This window comes from Mus caroli, chromosome 2, assembly GCF_900094665.2.
Source record: "Mus caroli chromosome 2, CAROLI_EIJ_v1.1, whole genome shotgun sequence".
NCBI classification, from domain to species: domain Eukaryota; kingdom Metazoa; phylum Chordata; class Mammalia; order Rodentia; family Muridae; genus Mus; species Mus caroli.
Window position 1 is genome coordinate 7,058,837 of NC_034571.1, and position 23,605 is coordinate 7,082,441.

Sequence of the window (23,605 nt, forward strand, 5' to 3'; positions counted from 1 at the left end):
AGTCACCAAGATTAAATCTGGCTTAATGAATTTGCTGGTGTATTCATTAGGAGCGCTTTTGTTTCTCGCTCCCCGGTTATTTAATAGACAGGAGAGTGGTCTGCCTGCTGGCATCCGCATCGCATACTGGCACTCTGCTGAATTTGTTAGCTTGCTACAAGTGCTCTTTAATGGAATGCTTATTATGAATTCATTTTTTAATCACGCATCTCATGTGTACCAGAGGAGAGCTGTGTGGAAGACATTTCCCTGGGGATGTTTTAACAATCAGAGTTGGTTACAGGATGGATTGACATAGCCAAATGCTCAGTAAAAGAAACCCAGAGGTAACAGTTTTGTTATTGATCCTTTATAAATCACCCTCAAGCAGCAAGAGGAAATGAAAAGAGGTTATGTGGTTGTAGCTTTTCCTTATTAAGTGAGATGAAATGCTTTGTAACTTCAGCATTCTCCACTCAGCCATCCAGCTGTGCTACCAGAAAGAGGCTTCGTACATAATTGTGTGAATGAGATAGGGCGACTTGTGGCGAAAAAAAAAATTTTTTTTTTTTAAAAACACCCTCTGAAAACATGTCTGATTCTTATCTCCAGAGAAAAGGGAATGGAAGGAGCAAAGCGACTGTCAGTGGCAGGACATGACTTTTGTTTTGATTACAGAAGGATACAATTGCCTTCCCAACTTCTTTTATAAAAAGACACTTAAATCTAAATTACTCTGATTTCTCTTCCCACACGAGTCATATAATGATATAGTCTTTTATTGGTCTTAGGAATCTGTTTAGATGAGCTTATATATTTCAAAGTAGATACACTTTTTTTATATAGTACTCTAGCATATTTGATTGCGATTTATAGTAGCTGCTGCCTGAGGAAAGTCACATTTATTGGAGAGTAATATTTGGTGAGAGCCTTGTTCATCGTACAGAGAAAACTCATACAGAACTGATTCTCTGGAAGTAGCTACTTAACTCCAGACTCAGGACCAAAACAACTCACATGAGAGAAGTAGAAAACACACACACACACACACACACACACACACACACACGTGGAGAGAGCAAGCAGTTGGCAAGAAGGACCCGGAGAGTGTTCAGATTTCCATACTCACAGTATGACGACAACCCAAACTGACAACATATGGGGCAACTAAAAGAGTTGTGTGAAACTCAGTCTTTCTGCCCTCATATGTCAGACTCTAGCGTCCAGACAAATATTGCAAACACAGATATGGGGAAAGTAAGATAACATTTCAGACAGTGGAGAACCATACAGGCAAAGCCCAAATCTTGTTTATTAAATGCCACTTCTTGCTTGAATCATCTACGTTTAAGAAATCTCCCATTAGCCTGGATGAGGAAAGAAGAAAATTATGGACATTTAAACTGCTTATAAAGAGAGAGAGAGTTTATCATTGACTCAGCTAAGAAGATGATTTGCTAAAACAGAAAACAAAACCAGAAATCCCATAGCCCTGGAGGGATACAGCACAACCCAGAGGTCCTGTGCCATAGATTTAGAACATACATGTTTCAATCAAGAGTGTCCCAAGACATGCAGAAGCTGGAAAACCCACATTACTCCTGAGAAGGAAGAAAAAGGCGAGCAGACCCAGCACGCTCCAGATACCGGGATTGGCAGACACGTATCGTGCGACCTTTCTTGGACTGCTGGAATTCCAGTGATGGAACACGTGGCTCCCACTCTCTGGTCCCCACACCAGCAGCTTTAGCATCCTCTGGGGTCTTATTGGAAATGCCGATTCTTTGGTTCTCTAGGTATTTCTGCTACACCCTGGAGTTTGAGAACAGTCGATGGGAAGGAAAGTGTCTTTGTTATTCATGCGAAGATGGGAAATAAATGCTGTCAACAGAAGAAGCTCTGGAACTGAGAAGAATCATTTGAACTAAAGGAGTTCACTGGAGTGGTTTTACTAGAACTAGAATGGAAATGAGAGGCCCTGATCTTGAATGTAGACATTACAGAAGATTAAAAACAAAAATTAAAACAACCAACCAAACAAACCAATGTTGAAAATGGTTCAGTGTCCCTCAACCGGCAAATGGGTTGATAAAGGGTGGTGCATATACATGAACTATTCAGCCATAACGTAAGGGCAGACCATGTATGACTCTTGCAGGAATGATCTACAAATACATTTTGCTTCATACTGGTTTCATTTCTCTTGCTGTGGTAAATATCTTGACTAAACGCAACTTAGGTGGAAAATTCCAGCTTACAGACTTCAGATAAAATCAGGGAAGTCAAGGCAGGTCCTCTAAGCTGATCGCTTTATAGCTACAGTCAAGAACAAAAGCAAAGCTCCGCCTCTGTTTACTTGTTCATAACCCAGTCCAGGAAATGTTTGCATCACATCAGGATAGGACTTTCCTCTTTCAGCCAGACAGTCCCCCACCACATGCTCTTAGGCCAACCTGATCTGAATAATTTTTCATTAAGACTCTGCCCAGATCATTCTAGGTTGTGAGAAGTGGATTATTTTTTTTTTAATGCACAGCAAGTGTTGTTCTCTTTTGGCTTGCTTTATTTTGTTTTGTTCCCCTCTAAAGATTTATTTATTCATTTTATGTATGTGAGTACACTGTAAATATCTTCAGGCACACCAGAGGAAGGCTTCAGATCCCATTACAGAGGGCTGTGAGCTACCATGTGGTTACTGGGAATTGAACTCAGGACCTTTGGAAGATGAGCCATCTTTTAGTTTTAACTTTTAAAACTAACCATCGACTAAGTGAGTTAAGACAGATTAGACTCATAAAGCTTCATAAGAGTTCAGTTCTATCTATGTGATGATATAAAATAAGTAGATGCAATATAGAAATGAAAGCCACATCTATCGCCAGTAGGAACTGAGCATCAAGGACTGGGTATGCAGGGCTAGTGCAAGGGTGCTTGGAGGAGAGGGGGAAGGGGCTGTTCTGCATCATATGACTGTGGGCACATGTGGTTGTGTGCACTGGGTCAGCAAATTTATCTTTATAGATCAACCAGGGTTTCCCAAACAGTGGATTTTACTATATATAGTTTTTGGTGTGTATACATGCATGCATGTGTATGTTTACGGTATGTGGGTGGGAGTGTACCGGTTTCAGGTATGTAAGTGTGTGAGTGCGTGCCTGAGAACAACCTCTGATGCCATTCCTCAGATATCATCCACTTTTATTCTTTTTTAAACACAAAGCCCCTGCTGACCTGAAGCTCCCAGGGGCTAGGCTGACCAGCTAGCAAGCCCCAAGGATATGCCTGTCTCCTTCAGCAGTGCCGGGGTCGCCAGTAAAGGCTGCTACAACCTGCATTTTTTTTTTTTTTGGTTTCTGTTTATTTAAAAAAAAATGGATTGAAGGGGTTGAACGAAGATCCTCTAGATTAAATGACAAGCTTTTTACTGACTGAGCTATCTCTCTGTATCTCCAAGCTCCTACTGTGTAAAAATGCTGCATATGTAGCAGAAGATGGCCTAGTCGGCCATCATTGCGAAGAGAGGTCCCTTGGTCTTGCAAACTTTATATGCACAGGGGAATGCCAGGGCCAAGAAGTGGGAGTGAGTAGGTAGGGGAGCAGGGTGGGGGGAGGGTATAGGGAAATTTCGAGATAGCATTTGAAATGTAAATAAAGAAAATATCTAGTAAAAAAAGAAAAGTAAAGAGAAAAGTATTAAGAAAATAAAAACAATTTCAGATAAATGCAAACTAAGGAATGTATCACCAACAGACCCATGCTATAAGCTAAAGGGCATTCTTTAAATGTCCTTTAAAAGAAAATCATACCAGATGGATATTCCATCTGCCTCATTTAACACCCTAGGTATGATTTTAGCAGGGAATATAGAAGAGTAGAGAAATGGTGCGTGTTAGAAATCCCATAGAAAGGAGTTTCATATGGTATTAGAGAAAGGATGTGTCCATACCCTCATCTGCTTAGCGAAATGTCTCAGGCATCCACTGTGTGTTAAGCATGGATATGATTCCTGACCTAAGCAACCAAGAACGAAGGGCACTTTGCTCAGGAGCTGGGAGGAAAACAAGCCTGTAAACAAAATTCTGTTTCAGAAATAAGATGCTGTTGTGTCCTCTCTCCCCTCTGGCCAACTCTGTGTTCACTCTCCCCGCTGGCCAGCTCTGTGTCCTCTCTCCCTCTGGCCCGCCCTGTGTCCTCTCTCCTTGCTGGCCAGCTCTGTGTCCACTCTCCCCGCTGGTCAGCTCTGTGTTCTCTCTCCCTGATAGCCAGTTCTGTGTCCTCTCTCCCCGCTGGCCAGCTCTGTGTCCTCTCTCCCTCTGGCCCGCCCTGTGTCCTCTCTCCTTGCTGGCCAGCTCTGTGTCCACTCTCCCCGCTGGTCAGCTCTGTGTTCTCTCTCCCTGATAGCCAGTTCTGTGTCCTCTCTCCCCGCTGGTCAGCTCTGTGTCCTCTCTCCCCACTGGCCAGCTCTGTGTCCTCTCTCCCCGCTAGCTAGCTCTGTGTCCTCTCTCCCCACTGGCCAGCTCTGTGTCCACTCTCCCTGATGGCCAGCTCTGTGTTCACTCTCCCTGATGGCAGCTTTGTAGTCACCTACTATTCTCTGCTGGGAACTACTGTCTCAGACTCACCTCTCTTTCTCTTTCAGGCATTTTCTCGGGGCTTCTCAAAGAACATGAAGCTTGAAGCTGTGAACCCTGTGAATCCAGGAGAGGTGTGCGTGGCCACTGTGGTCAGTGTGAAAGGGCGGTTATTATGGCTTCATTTAGAAGGTATGTACAATCAGCTGCTGTTTAGAAGAACTTGGGGGTACGCTCCAGAGGGTGGGGTAGAAAAGAATTCAGCACTCTCATAAATACACCCCTGGTTACCCTTCTATTTAAACATATCTTAAATTATTCAGTGTTCTTAAATAAGTGAAACTAATCAAATACAAATTCATGCCAAGGCGCTCATCTTAACTAATAATTTCATGAAATGAGATGCTGGTGAGATAATTATGTTTGGAACACACTGGTCTTTTTACATCTATGATTATAAAAGCTAATGTTGCAATTAAATTAATATGAGTCACTAAAAATGGTATTTGAGGTCTTGGTCATTATGAGAACAAAATGATATATTTGCATTTTAATGTGGGCATAGCCTTCACTTTGGTTTCTTCTATTGGATGTTTTATTTTTCCTCAAAATAACAATGGAAGAATGGTTTCTCTCTCCGAATAAAATTAGACTTTTTTCTTTTCTTTCAATGATATTGAGACAGTTCTCTACAGATACCATTTATGTTAGAATATTCAGAACACTCAGAGAAATGTATTTTGTGACTAAAATATTTTAGGCTTAGGTAGAACATTGTGTTTTCTTGTGTTGCATTTTGATTTAGACAATATTAAAATAGATTGTCTCTATGTTTTTTTCCCATCTTTTCATAACATAATGGTAGAATTCAGATGTTTGATGCATATTCAAAACAATAAGAATTGATGAGGTTACAAAAAATGTCTAGAGTTCTGGGTATGTGCATAGCTTACATCTTATGGCATGTGCTTGTCACTACTTATCTTAGTTACTTTTCTATTACTTTGATAAAACACCATGACCAAGAAAAGATAAAAAGAAAGCATTAATTGGGCATGTGACTTCAGGAGGCTAGACTCCATGATAAAGGAGCTAAGGCAGCAGCAGGGACAGCAGAGACTTCACATCCTGGCCCACAGCCATGAGGAAACACTGGGAATAGCAACCGTCATTTGAAACCCCAAAGCCTGCTCCCAGTGACACACTTCTTCCAACAGGCCACACCTCCTAATCCTTTCCAAATAGTTCCACCATCTGGGGACCATGAACTTACGAGGGAGGTTCTCCTTCAAACCAGAGCACTGTTGAAAAAGAGCGTGTAGAAGAAATGGGGTAGACTTGGCACAAGTATCATGTGACCCTTATTTCCTGTGCAAACAAGTCTGAACAGTACATGGTAGGTTCTCAGACTAATTTGTAGTCTCATAAAAATAGTCAAGTAGACTGGAAGATGGGAGACCTGATCATCTTACATGTCACCATGTCATTAATTTTCAGATAAATGTAAACATTGCTGTAGGTCAGGTGTCAAAATCCGGCTGAAGTTAAGTCACTCTGAGAATGCTTTTGCCTAATGGATTCCTAGCGCGCAGCTTCTACTTCAAAACAAAGTTACAGGCAAAATGGTGACACTTTTGTTCTTACAAAGGGGACACCTTTGGTTTTGTTGCTACTTGTAGACTCAGTTGCTGCTCCTTTTGGAATCACTCGGTCACTCGGTGAGGTTTTATACCTCACTTCTATCTACTTCTTCTGAGCTCCATTAATGAGAATGATGCTCCCTTTGCGTTAGCTGCCAAACAGAAATGGCGACTTTAGAAGCCTGTGCGTCCTCTTTCTTATTTAGCAAATTATGGTTGAGATTCTGTGCAGTCATTATTTATTTAGCAGTTTCTCCTTTCAGTATGCTTTGCAGCTGTTAATTACCTAACACAAACAGCAGTACGCAGGTCCTGATTTTATAGCTGGGGAAACCAGCGAAGCCATTAAGATCTACCCAGGGTTCATTTTCCCGTGCTTGGCATTTTCTTGTGCTTAATTCGCTAGACGCTGCAGCTTTCTGTTTCTTGAAAGAGAGAGATGAGCAACATTTAACGCACATTTAACATTTTTGACCATACCTTTTCCCCCCTGATTTCCTCAAGATACAAATTTTGGGTTTTATAGGGAAAAAAAAAACTATCTAAAACTCCACTTCATGTCCAGTGTTGTTGTTGTTGTTGTTTTTTTTACATTTACATTATTTTGTGTAATAATGAAAACTAAGAAACAAAAATTAAGGGATAAAGTATACATCTTCCAGACCTAATTTATATTTTTACAAAGTGCTCTTAAACTATTAGTTGAATATTTCCCAATGAGTGTTAAGTATACTATAGAGTCATTGGTCAAAATCATGCCTCATTTTCATTATTTAAAAGATATAAATATGCCCATGTGAAAACTGTTGCAAAGTGAGCTATCATATCAGCACTGGGAAGGCAGTGATAGGTGGATCCCAGGGGCGCACTGGCCAGTGAGTCCACATACATTGCTAAGCTTCAGGTTCAGCAGGGAGACCTTGTAAGGTGGATGGTGATTAAGTAAGACACCCAACAGTGTCCTCTGACCTCTCTGTGTGCTTATGTATGTGTATGTGCACAAGCAGGAGTGTGTACACAAATACACACAGCATATATTAAACTCCAGACCATCTTGATTTTGCTTGAATTTTACTTATTTTGTTTTGTTTGGACTTTGGGCTTAGAGATCCTTTAAAAGTTGGCACTGTCTAAAGTGACAACACAGTGGCACCAATTTCTCTTCATACTATATTTTTATCTACAGATATCATCTCTGTTCTCAGTCCATAGAATAGAATGTTAGGACTTCATTATGGTCACTTTGTGGCTATTAAATTACTTTATAAGATAACGATTATTCTGATTACAGGCCATTTATCTGAGAATTTAAATTTACAAAAGACTTTACAACAATTTTATTAGTTATTTTAATGCATTAAATCAATCTGAAGTCTTTTCAGTGCATGGCTGATTGACCACTTTTAGGTAATTAAAATGATCTTTTCTAGTTAATATTTGACTCCTTAGGAAGCCAGATCATTTTTTTAAGTATCTTTTAGAAGGTCTTTTGTTAAGAAGAGTTCAATGATTAAAGTATATGAGATTAATGTAATATTTTTAGTTCACACTGGGAAAAGATTCTAGTTTTTATAAACCACTGACTAGAAGGGAGATGCATTATACCGGGCCTTAGTGTCTGGGCTTGCATGCTGTACTGTTTTTCTCATCTTGTTATTCCAGTGTTGGTAATCCTCTGTAAAGCTCTGAACACTATCTGTAGACAGTCCCATACTTTCATTTTTGATGTGTCTAGTACAGCCGCTGTGAAGATATTTCTATTTCTGGTGGATAAATGTAACCTGTGGGAAAATGATTGAGACACAAAGAAACAAATACTACTTTTATGAACCCAAAGTGGAGGAAATGATTTTGTGCTTTGGGGAACATCCTCAAGACTCTCTTGTCTAGACCTGCTTGGATTCATGAGCCCTTCAGTATGAAGAGTCTAGTCCATAGGAAGACACTGGGAAAGTTACTTGGAAAAGTGTGTGTGTGTGTTCAGGTGCACATGTGTCCCTGTGCACACAGAGGCCAGAGGACAAATTTAATTATAGCTCCCCAGGTTCTGTCCAGCTTGATCTTTGAAAGAGAGTCTCTCACTGGGAGATGGGAACTTAGGGATCTGCCTGTTTCTGCCTCCCTCAAACTGAGATGACAAACATGTGCCATGCTACCTGGTTTCAAAACAAAGCCAAACAAAAGCAACAAGCACACAAACATAAGGCTTTGGGATTTGTGCTTGCAAAGCAAGCGCTTCATTGACTGACCCATCTCCCTCCACAATGGGTAATATTCACCAGTTTATTGGCTTAGTAGTAAATTAAGAGCTTTTGCTGACTAAAGTGCACACTCAGTGTTCACCATATTTTCCTAAGGATGGAGAAGGAGGGGGCCATCAGTCATGGTGCAGTTGGCACTGCTTTGTGTTGGGGACTTGGTGTTTAGCTGGTTGCCATTTGGGGGAGGCAGGTCAGGGGAGGATCTGATTGAAAATTCTGTAGGTGCTGTGTGATAACGTGGATATCTGAGGAGGGATACAGGGATATTTTTATCTTAAATATCATTGAAGACAATGAGGCTAAGTAGATTCAGAGGGCCACTAGCTGTTAATAGACCTCTTATCTTTTCTTTTGGTTCTTTGAGAATTTGTCCATCGAAATGTTGTTTTGTTTTGTTGAGAACTATTGGTTCCTTGTGGAATTTCCTTCTGCTAACTAGTGGGATGCTGTCCAACTTTGTTCTCTCTGTAGCTCAGGGTGCTCGATGCTTCAGCTCTCATTGTAGGTTTTTCATCTTTTCTCAACATTTCCCAGCTGTGATGATGGTTTGCCACAGGGCACAGTTGCAATTACGAAACAGGATGTGGTGTTAGAAGTTTTTCATGAATAAAAGAAGATTTCTTTATAGAAAAGTGTTTTGTGTGACATAGCATCTGCCGGTCAAACTGAGCTGAAAATGAATGAGTCTAGGGCCTGGGTGGTGGGTCAGTTGGTAAGGAAGGTATTTGCCACAAAGGCACAAAAACCTTTGTTCCATCCCCCCAAAAGAACCTGAGTGTCATGGTATGTGAATATGGCAAAGCAGAGACAGTTGGGTCCCTGAATTGAGATACACTGGCCAGCCAACCTAGCCTGCTTAGGATCTTAGGGTCAGAGACCCTATCTCAAAAACTAAGGTGTGTGTGGTGGAGAAATGACCTAGGAGGTTGACCTCTAGCTTCCACACAGAAGTGCACTCATACCTGCACATATATGCAACTGCACATACACAAACACATACACGTATATACACATATACAAAAATGAGCTGCTCCAGTCAAAGCTGAGAGGCAAATCTCTCAGCAGATTGCCTTACCTCTCAGTTCCTAAATAGTAGAATCCCCGTAGTTGTAGCTTTTGGCTGTAATGTTTGCTTTTATTTCGTTAACAGTTACTCTTTGCTTGGTGTAGAACAAATTCTCCCATGGTGGTTTACAAGCTGTACCACATGTCTTTAATTTCAAGCTACTCTTAGGAAAGGGGACATCTGGTCCCTTTTTGAACATATCTGGCTCTGATCCAGTTTTTCCTAGCATCCTCTCCCTCCTCATTTTTAGGGTGACATATATGTTTCCTCCAAACTTCGATTTTATTCGAGCTATCTTAGATTCTCTAAATATTTTGTACCCGTTTTAAGACTATAGACTCTCTAAGCCATCCCTTATACTGTTATCAATTTGTAAACCATTCCCAGAAATGTATTTTTCAGTCTTGGGGATGTTGTGCTCTAGTGTGTGTGTGTGTGTGTGTTTCTTCCTGATACCCATCATGTTGGTTTCTCCCCATGTAGGTCTGGAGACCCCAATGCCAGATGTCATCGTGGACATGGACTCCATGGATATCTTCCCTGTGGGCTGGTGTGAGGCCAATTCGTACCCTCTGACCACACCATATAAAGCATCCTGTAAGTGTTTCCCAGTGGAAAGAGATTTGATAAACAACTCATGTGCATACTCACAGTGACTGGACGGGCTATTGGGTACAGGAGGTTGTGACACTAAGGGTTTCAGGTGTTCTGAGGCATGCCTGTATTGGTATCTCAGTTGTTCCTTAAATGCTGACGTCAGATGGACATTTGGACATCCCTCTAGGTGACAGTCAGGGGCAATCACAGAGCGATCCATTGTTTTCATTGAGAAAGCTTAGGTTAGACAGCATGAGGTTGTTGTTGTTGTTGTTTTCTTTTCTCTGTTTTTTGAGAAAGGGTTTCACTGTGTAGGCCCTTGTCGGGCTCTTGCTGACTTCTGCCTTCCAAATGCTGGGACTGAAGGCATGGGCTGACGTGATGTTTTTCTATTATTATTTTATGGGGGACTCTAGCTCTTCTCATGTAGTTTCCTCTAAAAGAATCCACAGAGCCAGAGAATCAGCTCAGTAGGTGACTATTGCTGTGCATGTATGAGGACCAAACCCCACAGCCAGGTAAGAAGTTAGGCATGCCTCTACTCCAGCATTAGGAATCAGAGATAGGTAGATCCCAGGAGCTTGCTTGCTGGCCAGCCAGCCTAGCAGAATAGGCGAGCTTCAGGTTCAGTGAGAGATGCTGACATAAAACAAAATGTGGGGAGGAATAGAGGCAGGCACTTGATGTCTTGCTCTGGCCGACACAGACACATGTGTTCTGGTACCACACACACATCCCCCAAACGGAAATCAAGTAATCAAACATGATCTCAGCAATTTACTGACCTAAATGCTCTTAGCATCAATGACTAACAATAACTGAGCAATGTTTAGATTTAACAATATAGGACCTCATATTTTTTGATGCCCCCAATACCAAATTATATCATTCCTGCTAACTTACCAACATGACAGGTTCTCAGTCCATAACCAGATATCTCGAATCAGACATCTTGGGGGTGGAGACTCAACAACCTCTGTTTTCCTAAGCCCCCTCCATGGAGCATGCGAAGAACATCCATGCCTGCAGTTTCAGACTTGGACACAGGTCTGTTACTAACCACTTACCTCATGTTATGTAGTTAAATTAGAACACATCACATCCATCTACACAAAGCAGCCATACCATGACGCTGTAGGTCCTTCCTCCTGGAAACTCCATGGCTTAAGAATCTTCAGACCAAGTGTATCTTTGCATTGATTTCTTCTTACTACTTGAATAGTATGAGCCCTTAGAGATAACAGGCCTCACGCTTTGTGAAAGAGATGGTTGATATTTGAGTTAAGAGAGAGGGCTCAGTGGTGAAGCCCTTCCCTGCAAGCATGAAGACCCGAGTTCAGATCCCAGAACCTATGGAAAGCCAGATTCAGTGGTGTAGGCTTGTAATCCCAGTGTATCTGTGATGAGGTGGGGGGTGGAGACAGGGGAATACCCAGGAGTTCACAGGCCAGCAGCATGGTGTTAGTAGCAGTGAAGAGGAGACCCTATCTCAATAAGGTAGATAGAAATAAGAACTGACATTTGACATTGTCCTCTGATTTCCACATGTGTGAACACACACACACACACACACACACACACCACACTTTTTCTAAAAGCTCCTTTTTAAAGAGATGGTAATTGTAGTGCTATCCTTAGAGAGCGTTTGGGTCAGCCTTACTTCCTCCTAGCGCCCTGTTCTGTACTTTACTTCTGGGCATCCTTAGGTCTCTGCTGTAAATAAAGTTTCTTCAGAGGTGGTTTCTCTTCTTTGATGCCCACAGATTTAAGAGCATCCTTGGCATTCACTTGGAGAAGTCTCGAACTTCCCCTATTCCTGACTGGTGGCTGTGTTGTCTTAACAGATTAAAAATATGGCTCCTTGTAAATGGGTGATAGGAAGAATGTTCCTGCGGTCATAATAATTATTCCACCCTCGAGTTTTTGGACATGACTAACTAGATTGTGTGGACTGCATGATGTCTTCCCTGGGATCCATTACAGCCTTGTTTTTCCTATCCCTTAGACAAAGCCTCTTGCCACACACCCTTCCACTCCTTCCTTCCTACAGACAGGAGAAACTGCAGAGTCATCCAGTTCCTATGGAGAAAAGTCACATGTTGGTTAAAGTGAATGCAGTATTTTGTTTCCTAAGTTAAGTTTAGTATGGTAAGGTCCTAATAACCACAGCCACCACATAGAAGTTAAGGAGTCCTTCCTAATTTGGGGGCATAGTCAAGCCCTTTGTATGCATGTTCTTTTTCAAAATTTCATGCATGTATGTACTGCATGTTGAGTTTATTGCCTCTTGATCCCATCTTCCCTTCATTCCTGCCTTGCCTTCCCACTGCCCTGTTTGTTTCCCTAGTTCATTTGTACTTTTGTTTGGTATATGCATACACGGTTTCATGTAACTATAAAATCTATAAAGTACAAATGAGAGAAAACAAATAGCATTGCCTTCTGAAGATGGGCTTCATGCACTTAATACGATCATGTCCAGTCGCACACGTTTTCTTTCTGAAAACAACAACAAATTTATTCTTCTTTCTGGCTGGAAAAAAATTCTATTTGGTTTCTATGCCTCCTGTTCCTTACCTGTTCCCCCATTGATGGACAGCTAGGTTACTTCCATATCTTAGCTATTTAGAACCCAATGCACTGAACCGTGATGTGAGCATGCTAGCACTCTCTCAGTTTTGCATTTTGCTCCCAAGCCTGCTGTACTTAGTTTCTTAGCATGGCATTGCACAACCAACACAAACTGTTGTACACCTTTTTTCCCCCATATTGGAGCCTATAGAAGTTTATTCTTTGTATTGCAGCGACTAATTATGAGTGACAGTCTATTGAGTATTCCTCACATCAGGTTTTACATTTAGTCTTCTTGAAGATTTATTTTAAATGTGTGTGTATGTATGTATCTGTGTGTGGATATGCATACATGTGAGCGACCATGTCTTCAGCTCCTCTGTTAGTATTTATTTCCAATAAATGTTTATCACCTGGATAAAAAGATAGACCTCAGCTTTGTCTGCAGTCTTGACTCAAATAACTCTCTGTCTTCTAACATCAACATTTTGTCCCCAAGACAGTCTCACAGTATAGCTTTGACAGTTCTGGATCTCACGCTGTAGACCAGACTGGGCTCAAACTCACAGAGATCCACCTGCCTCTGCCTCCCTAGTTCTGGGATTAAAGGTGTGCACCACACTTCCCAACTTAGCACTTGTTTATGCTAATCAAATTTCTACAACTATTAGTGTTGGGTAGGATAACAGTTCAAGAGTTACAGAACTCTTTTACAGAACGATGTGTGCTTAAGACATGAATGCAAGAACTGGAATTGGGTAGATGCTCAGTGGTTACGGATGTATACTGCTTTTGTAGAGACCCTAATCGTCTGATTGGTACCCAGGGCTCACATTATGCACCTGGAAACCACCTGGACCTCCAGCTCCAAGGGATCTGACAGCCTTGGCTGGACTCACATACACATAGCCACACTTAGACACACTGCATAGTTAAAAATAAAACAAGTCTTTAAAGATATTACAGAGAGTGTTCTTATCCCCCTATCATTATTTGCTGGTTTTATTTGAATGTTTGAGCAGATACATTGCTAGCTGTCTCTTCTCTTTCCATGAGGCTGACTTGGAGCTGTATTATCTTAGCAGTATATTTCACCTTATCAGAATTTCTGTGGAGTTTGCTACAATTTATCTTAATGTGTGTTTATGTGCAGTGTAATGTGTGCTCTCTTTATCTTCCTTTTAAAAAAGTACCCTTTAAAATAAAACAACCAGTGTAGTGGTAAGATTATATAGATGTACTTACATCTTTTTCTTGTTTGATAAAATCATATCTATTTTATGCTAGGAGATACTATGTATACTTGTTGTTTGACTTCGACAGCTTTTTAGTTTTAAGAATGAACACAAGGATTTATCTTAATAAAAAATAATAATGACTTTGCCATAAAGACTGTCTTCATTATTTAATGACTTAAAAGGCATATTAGAATGGTCCCTGTCCTATTCAGTAGTAATGCAGGCCTGGGGAAGCAGGTCTGATGAGAGAGTATGTACCTAGATAGCTACTTTCTCCTCCACCTATTTAGCATCCCTGGAAGCCAGGCTCAGTCCCAGAACTACTCAGGCTGGGTGTAGAGGAGCACCCATGTAATCCCAACACTCTGAAGGTAGACCCTGGAGGATCAGGCATACAAGGTTGCCTTCACCTACATGTCCAGTTCTAGGCTGCATGAGACCCCACCTCTAAATAAATCAAACAGGTTATACCTTTACACTAAGCCATTAAAGAAGGATTAAACTTACTAACAGTGTCCTATTCTTTTTCTTTTCCCATTTACAGCCAAAAGCAAGAGAAAGACTGTCCATTTCAAGATGGAAAAACAGTATGTATTTCCCCCACTTCATTTTCTTCTCATTAAGTGCATGGTTAGCTACAAACGGCCTGAGAGGTTTTCTTGGGGCATCAGCTAGCAAGCAGCTTACCAGCTATGGGACGGCTGTTCCTCCTTGTGCAGTCATGACGTGCAGAATTCAGAGCCCACCCTCAAAGCCTTCTACAGCCCCAGTGGTTATTTCTTATTTTTATTTTCACATGGATGGACATGACTGCGTCTGGTGCTGAGTCTCTGTGGCCCTGTGTGACAAGTGTAGTTCACAGATGGGTGATCTGTTTTACTGACCCTGAACACCTAGAGGCAAAAGTCCTCAGTGTCATCCCCAGTGCCCAGACACCCATCTGGCTGAGCTTGAGCAGTGGCTTTTGTCCTTCATGTCTTAACATTCTCATTTAAAAACAATAACTATTGAGGTTTTTTTTTTGGTTTTTCTTTTTTTAAATACCAAATTTGGTTTCAAGTGTAAAAAAAAATGTTGACTCTCCTTTTTGATGTAGATATAGGTTGCAGTTTGATGCAGGGTGGCGCGGGGATGGAGGTTTTAGGGTAATGTGTTGTACATGAGGGCGGAATGTGTTTGAAAAGTTGGAGCTTCTGGTGAGCCTTTTGCACATTATAAAATATTTAAAACACATCCAAATGTTCCTTCCATCTGAAGGGATTGTGTTTTCTTAAGGAAACAAAAACATATGGTAATAAAGCTAACTGAAAACAGCACCTTTGCGTGCGTTCAGGCTTAAATGTAAATAAAAGATGAAACAGATACTCGAGGCAGTCACTGAATGAGGATAATGACTTGCTATGGTGTTTTATGTGGTCATCCCGGAACACCACGGGGCAGGCTTGGGTCCTAACTCCAGTTTATCTATGTAGTATGATGCAGTTAGATCAGCAGTAAGCTCTTGCTAATGAGTCCAAGCTCGCAGTTCAAGGATTAATGATTCTCACACCTCACACAGATTGCTGGGCCCCATGAGCATGATTTCTGGCTTAGGATATCTGGGGTTTAATCTGAGAATCTGTATTCCTACATATTCCAGCTGATGCCAGTTCTGTAGGCTTAGGGAACCACAGTCTAATATCCACTGCTCGAGAGGATGCAGCCCTCCCCCATCTTAAGACATCTGTTGATGGTTTAGTTGATATTTAGGTCAATTTTCAAAAACTGCAGTTGCTATTCGGCTACCCGAGGTGAACACCTGTGAGTCCCAGATTTCCTATATTCTCCTTACACCACTCTTTAAAAAATTAGATTTATCTATCAACTTTTTAACTGAACTCTAAAAGAACAAGCCACAATTAAAGTTCCAACAGTCATCAGTTTAATGTTCTTCCTTGTAGCCATCTTTTTAGTATATTTGTGTCTCACAGAGGCATAGATTAAAGATGTCCAAAGTCACCTGAAGGTTGTTTTAATTAGACAATTGCAGTGGAGAAGTCTGACGTTAATTATATGTCAGTTGTATCTAAAATGTAATTGAAGACATTATTCCAAGTTCAGAAGAAACTCATTGGTCCAGTATGGCCACTCAGAGGCCTGTGTGCCTAGGCTTGTTAGGGTCATCAAGTGGATTTGAACACAAAATGACTTCCTAATTTGGTTGACTGGGCCTATTTTTGTACAATTGTCCTACCTTGTAAAGGCTTTGGTCTTGAATTCTTGGCATACTAATTTTAAATATGAAGAGTCCACAGTGTGCCAATCCTTTCCTCTTAAGCCTGTGCCCTTAATAGTTGATTTTCTTTATCCACAGATTATTATCCCCAGTGCCTATTGAGAAAATACCTCATGAGCTTTGCTTGCTGCCGCCGCAGATGGACAGTCCAGGTAAATACACCTCATGAAAGACGCCATCTCTTCCACTGCATCGTTGTGACGGCAGACGTGTGTGGCTATAGTCTCTGCTTCTCAACTTTGAGCCCATTTTCCTTCCTTCCTTTCTGATGCTATGCACTCACAGACAGACATTTAAAAAGAACTTTTATGAAGCTAAAGTCATACTTCATCTTTACTACTGCTTCGTCAGGGTCTGTAGACCGGTCTTGTAATCTTCAGGAAAAGAACGGGTGTGATATTTGGCCATTGTAAATCAGGTTAGCATCCTGCATCTCTGACCATGGTAAAGAAAAGGAAAACATGGAGAACTGGTATTGGCCATTCCTTCCTTGTTATTTAATCACAGTTCCATGTGACTTTTTGAGACATGGTCTTGCTAGGTAGCCCAGGCTAGCCTTGACTTCTCAATCCTCATGCCTCAGCCTATCTAGTACTAGGATTTCAAGTGTGTGTCACTGCTCTGGCTTATCTATTTGCTCCACTGCCCCAGCGACTTACATATATCCACCCTTGATTTACTCTTAGTCTGATTGTGAACAATATATTCGTCAACACATTAAGCCTTGCATCCTTGTGAGACAGAGTTGTGGGCTACCATCGGACCATCAAATGTAACTATAAATGTGTCTTCATAAACTGGAATAGCTAAAATCTCTATTCTATAAATAGATTAGATGACCATTTAACTAACGGTCTGGGTAATACTACCAAAGATTATAAGTATATTCAGTTTGTGAGGTTAATTTTCTTCTTCTTTCTTGTATAGAACTTAAAAATGTTTTTTTAAACTACACCAGTTTATAGTCTACTGCAGTAATATTACTCTTTTTGTATATTCAATATAAAATTCATACTTCCTACTTACTGGCTATTAAGTTTAAGAAAGGTGCCTTTCTGAACTGTTAAATTGCCTTCAAACAAATACTAATGTTTTTGAAGGAATCTCATTGGTTCAGAGAGTAGGGCCCTTAGCCCAAAGAGGGACAATAATCTATATTCATAAACACCAAGAAATGTTACTCAAACCAGAGGTGGTTGTGCACACCTGTTATTCCAGCACCTGTGATGCCATAGCAGAAGAGCTGTGAGTTCCACACCATCTGGGATGTAGAGTTAGAGACCCAACATACCCTGCTGGATGAGTGCATTCAAAGGAGAGGAGTTCAAGCCATGTGAGGGTAATTTTCTCTCCATCATACTGGCAATATGGAAACGTCTAGCAATATCTAGTTGGCCTGGATGTGGAAGAACAGCAATTCTAATGCGATGCTGTCAGAAATGTCAGTGGGGTCATCACTGTGGGGAACACTATGGTCAGCTTTACCTCTCTAGGTATGTAGGTGGATGGAGAAGCTAATTCTACTTCTGCTATGCCCTTACACAAGTCTCTTGCCCATATGCTGAAGTCAACTTTTGAAGGCACATTCCTTAAATCATTACTGGAAACTCTAAAAAGCTAGCAACAGCTAAGAGTTTATAAGATACTTGACTAAAAGGGCGGAATCATGTATACAGGAAACAGAGTGTTTTCAATGTGTTGGCAAAAGTTGCTATATGCTTATTGACTTGTGACTCTACAAAACTTAAGCAAACTAAGAAAATGTGACAGAAAACCACCCATGAAATGTTTTTGTGAAGATCCCAGGCATCTATCACTTGCTGCACACATTCACGTGTTGAGCACTAAAGTTGATTGACTTGAATGAGAGTGATAAGTATTATATTCAGTGTGATGGATACTTTGAAGGCACTGGGTTCTCAACCTGTAGATCACAACCTCTTTCACAGGGGTCGCCCAAGACCATTGGAAAACACAGATATTTGCATCAAGATTCATAACAGTAGCAAAATTACACTTACGAAGTAGCAAGGAAAACCATTTTATGGCTGTGGGTCATCACAACATGAAGAACTCTTCTGAAGAGTCAACAGCGTGAGGAAGCCTGAGAACAACTGTTCTATGGAAAATGAGGGGAATTACTGGAGTAGGACGTAGAGAGGATCATAACTGTAGGACAGTGTTTGTCCTTGAACTCTGTAATGATACCTAGCTTGTCATTGCTGTTGTCTGTTCCTTTCTGTGTCTTAGATGCTATATAATCCACAGAAAAATCTATATTTACATAGCTATCTTAAGATAGTATTACAGATCTGAAAATGTGTTGATGTTAGGACACAAGACACCTTTCTCCAAGAGGAAAACCATGTCTCTCTCTGTCAAACTTTCCAACTGAAGTTAGGATGCTTGCTTAGAGTCACAACAGCACTAGTTCTAGGGGAAGCGATGACCATTCAGGGTCCAATTCTTCTCCGGATTCTTCAGTAGTCAAAGTGAGTGAGATCTGTAGATCCAGCACAGGTCTTGTCAGCCCCATACATCATGACGTAGCAATCCCCAGCATCTCACTGTACCTTTCTATTGCAGTAGGAGCCATCAATGCTAAGTACTGCTGCCCACAGCTGTTCGTCAACCACCGGTGTTTCTCAGGCCCATTCCTGAACAAAGGAAGGATTTCAGAGCTACCTCAGTCAGTGGGGCCTGGCATGTGTGTGCTGGTGCTTAAAGAGGTAAGGGTGTCTGAACTGCTTTAATGGGGGAGCTTTACATCGTGTTCAGTTTCCAAGGCAGATGTTCAGTACCTCAACTCAATTCAGTTTACTTCACTTTCAGCAAAGCACATCTCAACTCTGGGGATAGAGATTTCAAGGTGGCAAGTGACATCCCTACCCATGCAAGACTCATGATCTAATCAATAGGCTTTCCCCTACATGAGTTAGGGAGCTATGTTATAATAGACTTCAATCAAGACAGGAGAATGAATGTGTGTATTCAGCACTCAATGCTAGATTGTCTAAGTTTTTCAAGGAAGAAGCTACCTTGGGCAAACAAAAGGGCATTATAAAGTGACTGGCATCTTTTCTTTTCCATTTCCCTTTTTGCCTTTTAAAGACAGGTTTTCACATATACCAGGCTGCCCTTGAATTCCCTGTCTACCGAACAATGACCTAGAATTCTTCCGCCCCTCCCTCTTCCACCCAAATTTGGCAATTACATTGTACACCAACACCCAAGTTTTTAATGTAGTGATGGTATTTCACCCAGGGCTTCCTGGATGCTAAGCAAACATTCAGTCAACCAAGATATACCTCCAGCGCAACTGCCATCTTTGCTGTCCTCTTCCTCTACAATGCCTGCCTGGAGCCTGCACTCAGACAGTAATAATACTCTACCTGGTCTCTGTATGTTCATGAGGCTTGTGTTGTGGCTTGGTCCAGGCAAAGCCTAGGCCACTCATCACCTGGAAGTTACTTCCCATTTCCTTTCTGTTTGGGGAGGTGACCTAGAGTAGAGGCTAACCTGATGGATGTAAGTGGACATTCGAGGTTCTTCTACTGCACTGGCTGGCCCAGCTACAGGTGGTATCTGGTGACCCCACTGGAACCGTGGAATCATTTCTGGACTCTTCTAGGTTTGTTCTGCTCTTGCCCTGCACAGCAGAGTCTCTTCAGGGTCTCTCTTAAGAAAAAGGACACCAGTCTGACTTTTTATTACTGCTATGCCATGCTGATTGCTTTTTAAAACAAAATTCAGTGGCTACACAATCCACCTCCCCACTGACCCACTGTTTATGAGGTCACTTCTCTGAGCCAGGCACTATCTGAAATATTGCATCAAAACCCAGTCTTGTTAGGCTTTTGTTTGTCTGAGTTTCCATTCAGCTGTGAGGAAATTATGTGATCCAAAGCTAGATAAACATAGGGATGGGCTAAAGAGAGAGGGGAACACAGTACTCTGAGAGCAGAGGGCAAGGGGGAGAGGACACAGCTATGGCAGGTGACATTTGGCTTGGCAGAGATGAGTAAGTACCATCTCAATTGCACAGCATGAGCTGGCATTCAGGGAAGATGCTGGCAAATGGGTCAGGCCTGGCTGGAAAAGAGGATGCTAGGCTGTCCCTAGGTGTAAAGATGTGTAAAAGGGTGTGTTGTATTTTAAGAGCAAAACCCAAGAGGCTCTGGGGTTGCCTGGTGTTTCATTGTCAGGTGGAACCAAAGAGCTCAGGGGGAGCTGTGTGCAGGTGATTTTCTTTGCTATTCTGAGCAGTTTGGACTGTTGAGGATTTCTCAGAGTGACATCTTCATATCTCTATCTCTCCCTCTCTCTCTCTCCCTCTCTCTGATATACATGTGCTTTCCCACACTGTAGGGGAATGCACCTGTGTATTGAGGCCAGAGGCCATTTTTTTTTAAAGATTTATTTACTTTATGTATGTCAGTACACTGTAGCTGTCTTCAGACACACCAGAAAAGGGCATCAGATCCCATTACAGATAGTTGTGAGCCACCATGTGGTTGTTGGGAATTGAACTGGGGACCTCTGAAAGAGCAGTGAGCGCTCATAATCACTGAGCCATCTCTTCAGCCTCCAGAGGTCAATTCTGTGTGTTTCCCTAAGTCATTCTCCACTTTACTTTTTGAGACTACATATCTAGAATTGGTCTAAATCACATTGTTTCACATCATCTGGCTGGCTAGAATCAGGAATCTGCTTATCTGTTTGTCTCTACTAACCCAGCTCTTGGGTTATAATGTCAGCATGCCCAGTACCCACACCCCCACCCTACCCCCTCTCTGTCTGTGTCTTTAATTTTAATGAGTGCTTTGGGTTTCGAACATATATCAGTATACTTGTGTAGCAAGCAATATATTGGGTAACCCAGCTACCTACCTTTTTTGTTTTAATACCATTTTTCCTAAAGAGAAACGTTATCAAAGCAGTTGGAGGAGGCTTGATTTTCCAGGCCATTGGTTGTCAAAACCTTCTGCATACTTAGAAACAAATCTGTATTGAGGGACTGTAAAGCATTTAGGAGAACCCTGTGAAACATGGACACATCTACGGTGGTTATTCATTTAGGAGCATTTGACAGGTTGGCTATTTCTTAGTCAAATAGGCTGTTTCAAGTCACAACCTTGAATGAGCTGCTTGTTAAGGGGGAAGATAGGCAGGCGGAGGAATATGAGCAAGCGAATCCCCGGAGCCATGACGAGGCATGCACAGATGCTGTGCAGTAGGGTAGGTGTTTCATGAGGCTGCAGGGAAGTGAAATAGTCACGTGCTTCAGAGAGGGAAAACATGTGGAGACCTAGAGCTGGGGAGGGGGGGAAGGCAGGAGGAGCAGGACTGCTGCTTATAAATACCCAGGTCTCAGAACCTCCTAGGATGGACACAGTAAGTACAAGTCTAACTGTCAGACCCGGTCCTCCACCAGTAGCACGTCGAAGGTCTGTTTGTTTGCTTGTTTGTTTTTGAAACAGAGTCTTATATCTCTCCAGCTGGCTTTAAGCTCCCTATATAGCTGAGGATGACTTCGGACTTTTGCTCTTCCTGCCTCTGTCTCCCCAAGGCTGGGATTACAGCCTATACCACCATGTATAGTTTATGTGGTGCTGAGAATTGGACCCAGGGTTTGTCCGTGCCAGGCAGGCACTCTGACCAACTGAGCTCTGTCCCTATCTCTGAATCTACGTCTTACAAACAGCTTTTCTGAATATAGCTTAGCCTTAGGTCTGATAACCAAAGATTATTCATCCTGTTCCTACCCAGTGACAAATTGATTCTAAAAATGACAAATTTCTAAAGAGAAATGGTGATTGCAAGCCGGGACAGTTTATTCAGTAACGCTTCAGTATTATTTAGGTTAGGAAGTAGGATCACTGGTTAAATATGACCGGATAGATTGGCACAGAAGATAGATCCCTACACACAGGAATTGTGGTTCAAAAATAAATCCAGGCATGGCAGGAGAGATGGCTCAGCAGTTAAGAGTGCTGACTGCTCTTCCAGAGGTCCTGAGTTCAATTCCCCGCAACCACATGGTGGCTCACAACCATCTGTAATCCGGATCCAATACCCTCTTCTGGTGTGTCTGAAGACAGTGACAGTGTACTCACATACATGAAATAAATGATGAATACATTAACAAACAAACAAACAAACAAATAGATCTTTAAAAAAAAGATGTTTACTTAAAAAAATAAATCCAGGCAAAAATAGGTAAGAATTTCCATTTCAATAGAAGATAAGAATTACTATCCCTTGGTCTGACAGGGCTCTAAGCATTGATTGGACTGTGGCTGACTAAGGTGGCCTAGGTCTTTTGCCTGTATTTACCTGGTATTGACTGACAAATTGAGGTCACCAAACCTTACAAAGGCAAAGTGAGTGATTCCATTCCTTTGCTGGTGCCTGCAAGCCTGTTCTTAATGACTGGTTCTGGTTGCTAACATAAGACTCTCCAGTATCTGCCAGCTACCTTAGCCAACAACACGACCTTGCCTTCTGACTCTCTTTAGCTATTTTACTTGACTAAATGATTTTCTTTAAGTCAAAGGTTGTTATTCGCAATCATTGTCTGATAGATTGCCCGCCACCAAATTTAAAAGCCTTGCCAGAAGCGGTTTTCTGATGACAAAAGTTGGGTTCTGCTGATCATTAAAAACGTGTGTAGCAAGATGGAGGGAAAATAAACAAACAAACAAACAAACAAACAGCAAGAGCTTCAGTTCTGGGAGTGCAAGAAAAATGTGAGTTCCACCAAACCACTATTCATGCTAATGTTCTTCCTTTGGTGCCAGAGCCACTGCATAGCTTCTGGTTTCATTTTGCTTAAAGAGAACACGGTAACTGAAGCAGAGACAGAGTGTGCTGCTTTTCTGAGCCACCGGCAGTATTGGAAAATTCAACACTTTTGTATCTTCAGAAAATGCGAAATGGGAGTTGTTTTCTTTCTGTCTGGTCTGCTATATGTAGATAGTGTCTGTAGGTGGATGGAGAGCTGGTGTTTGGAAAGGCTTGCTGCAGGCTGAGGAGAGGAATCTTGAGATATGTGTGAGGGGGGCTCTATGCTACAGAGAAGGAAGTATCTAGAAAATGGTAGCTAAAGCCTGCATCAGCTTGCTTTCTGGATATTGAACTTGAGCGGACTCAAGTTGGACTTTGTAGAGATTCAGAGAGGCAGTCCCTCAGAGTCCATTCCTGCCTGAATGTGACTTCAAAGATGGTGTTGAGAGAAGCTACTTTTAAATAAGCTGGAACTAGAGTCCATTCAACTTTGCATATCCCCTAAAAGTAAACTCAAGATGGCACATCACCTGAAGAAAGCCTTGACTTTCTGAGGTGAAGGACCAAGTCAAGTCTTCTGGCACTTCTGGGCCATTTTATGGGCACCACAAAATTATCAGG

The 23,605-nt window shown here is 41.7% G+C and overlaps 1 protein-coding gene across 8 annotated transcripts in view; it reads left to right on the forward strand.

The window, feature by feature from the left end:
- Positions 1-23,605, forward strand: part of Sfmbt2 (Scm like with four mbt domains 2) — a 211,532-nt gene that overhangs the window by 155,576 nt on the left and 32,351 nt on the right. For all 8 annotated transcript variants that reach the window (XM_029469511.1, XM_029469521.1, XM_029469517.1 and 5 more), the window contains 5 exons: positions 4,619-4,742; positions 10,001-10,114; positions 14,468-14,510; positions 16,277-16,350; positions 18,785-18,927. In XM_029469511.1, coding sequence (XP_029325371.1) covers positions 4,619-4,742; positions 10,001-10,114; positions 14,468-14,510; positions 16,277-16,350; positions 18,785-18,927 — 498 coding nt within the window. The remainder of the gene's footprint in view (positions 1-4,618; positions 4,743-10,000; positions 10,115-14,467; positions 14,511-16,276; positions 16,351-18,784; positions 18,928-23,605) is intronic.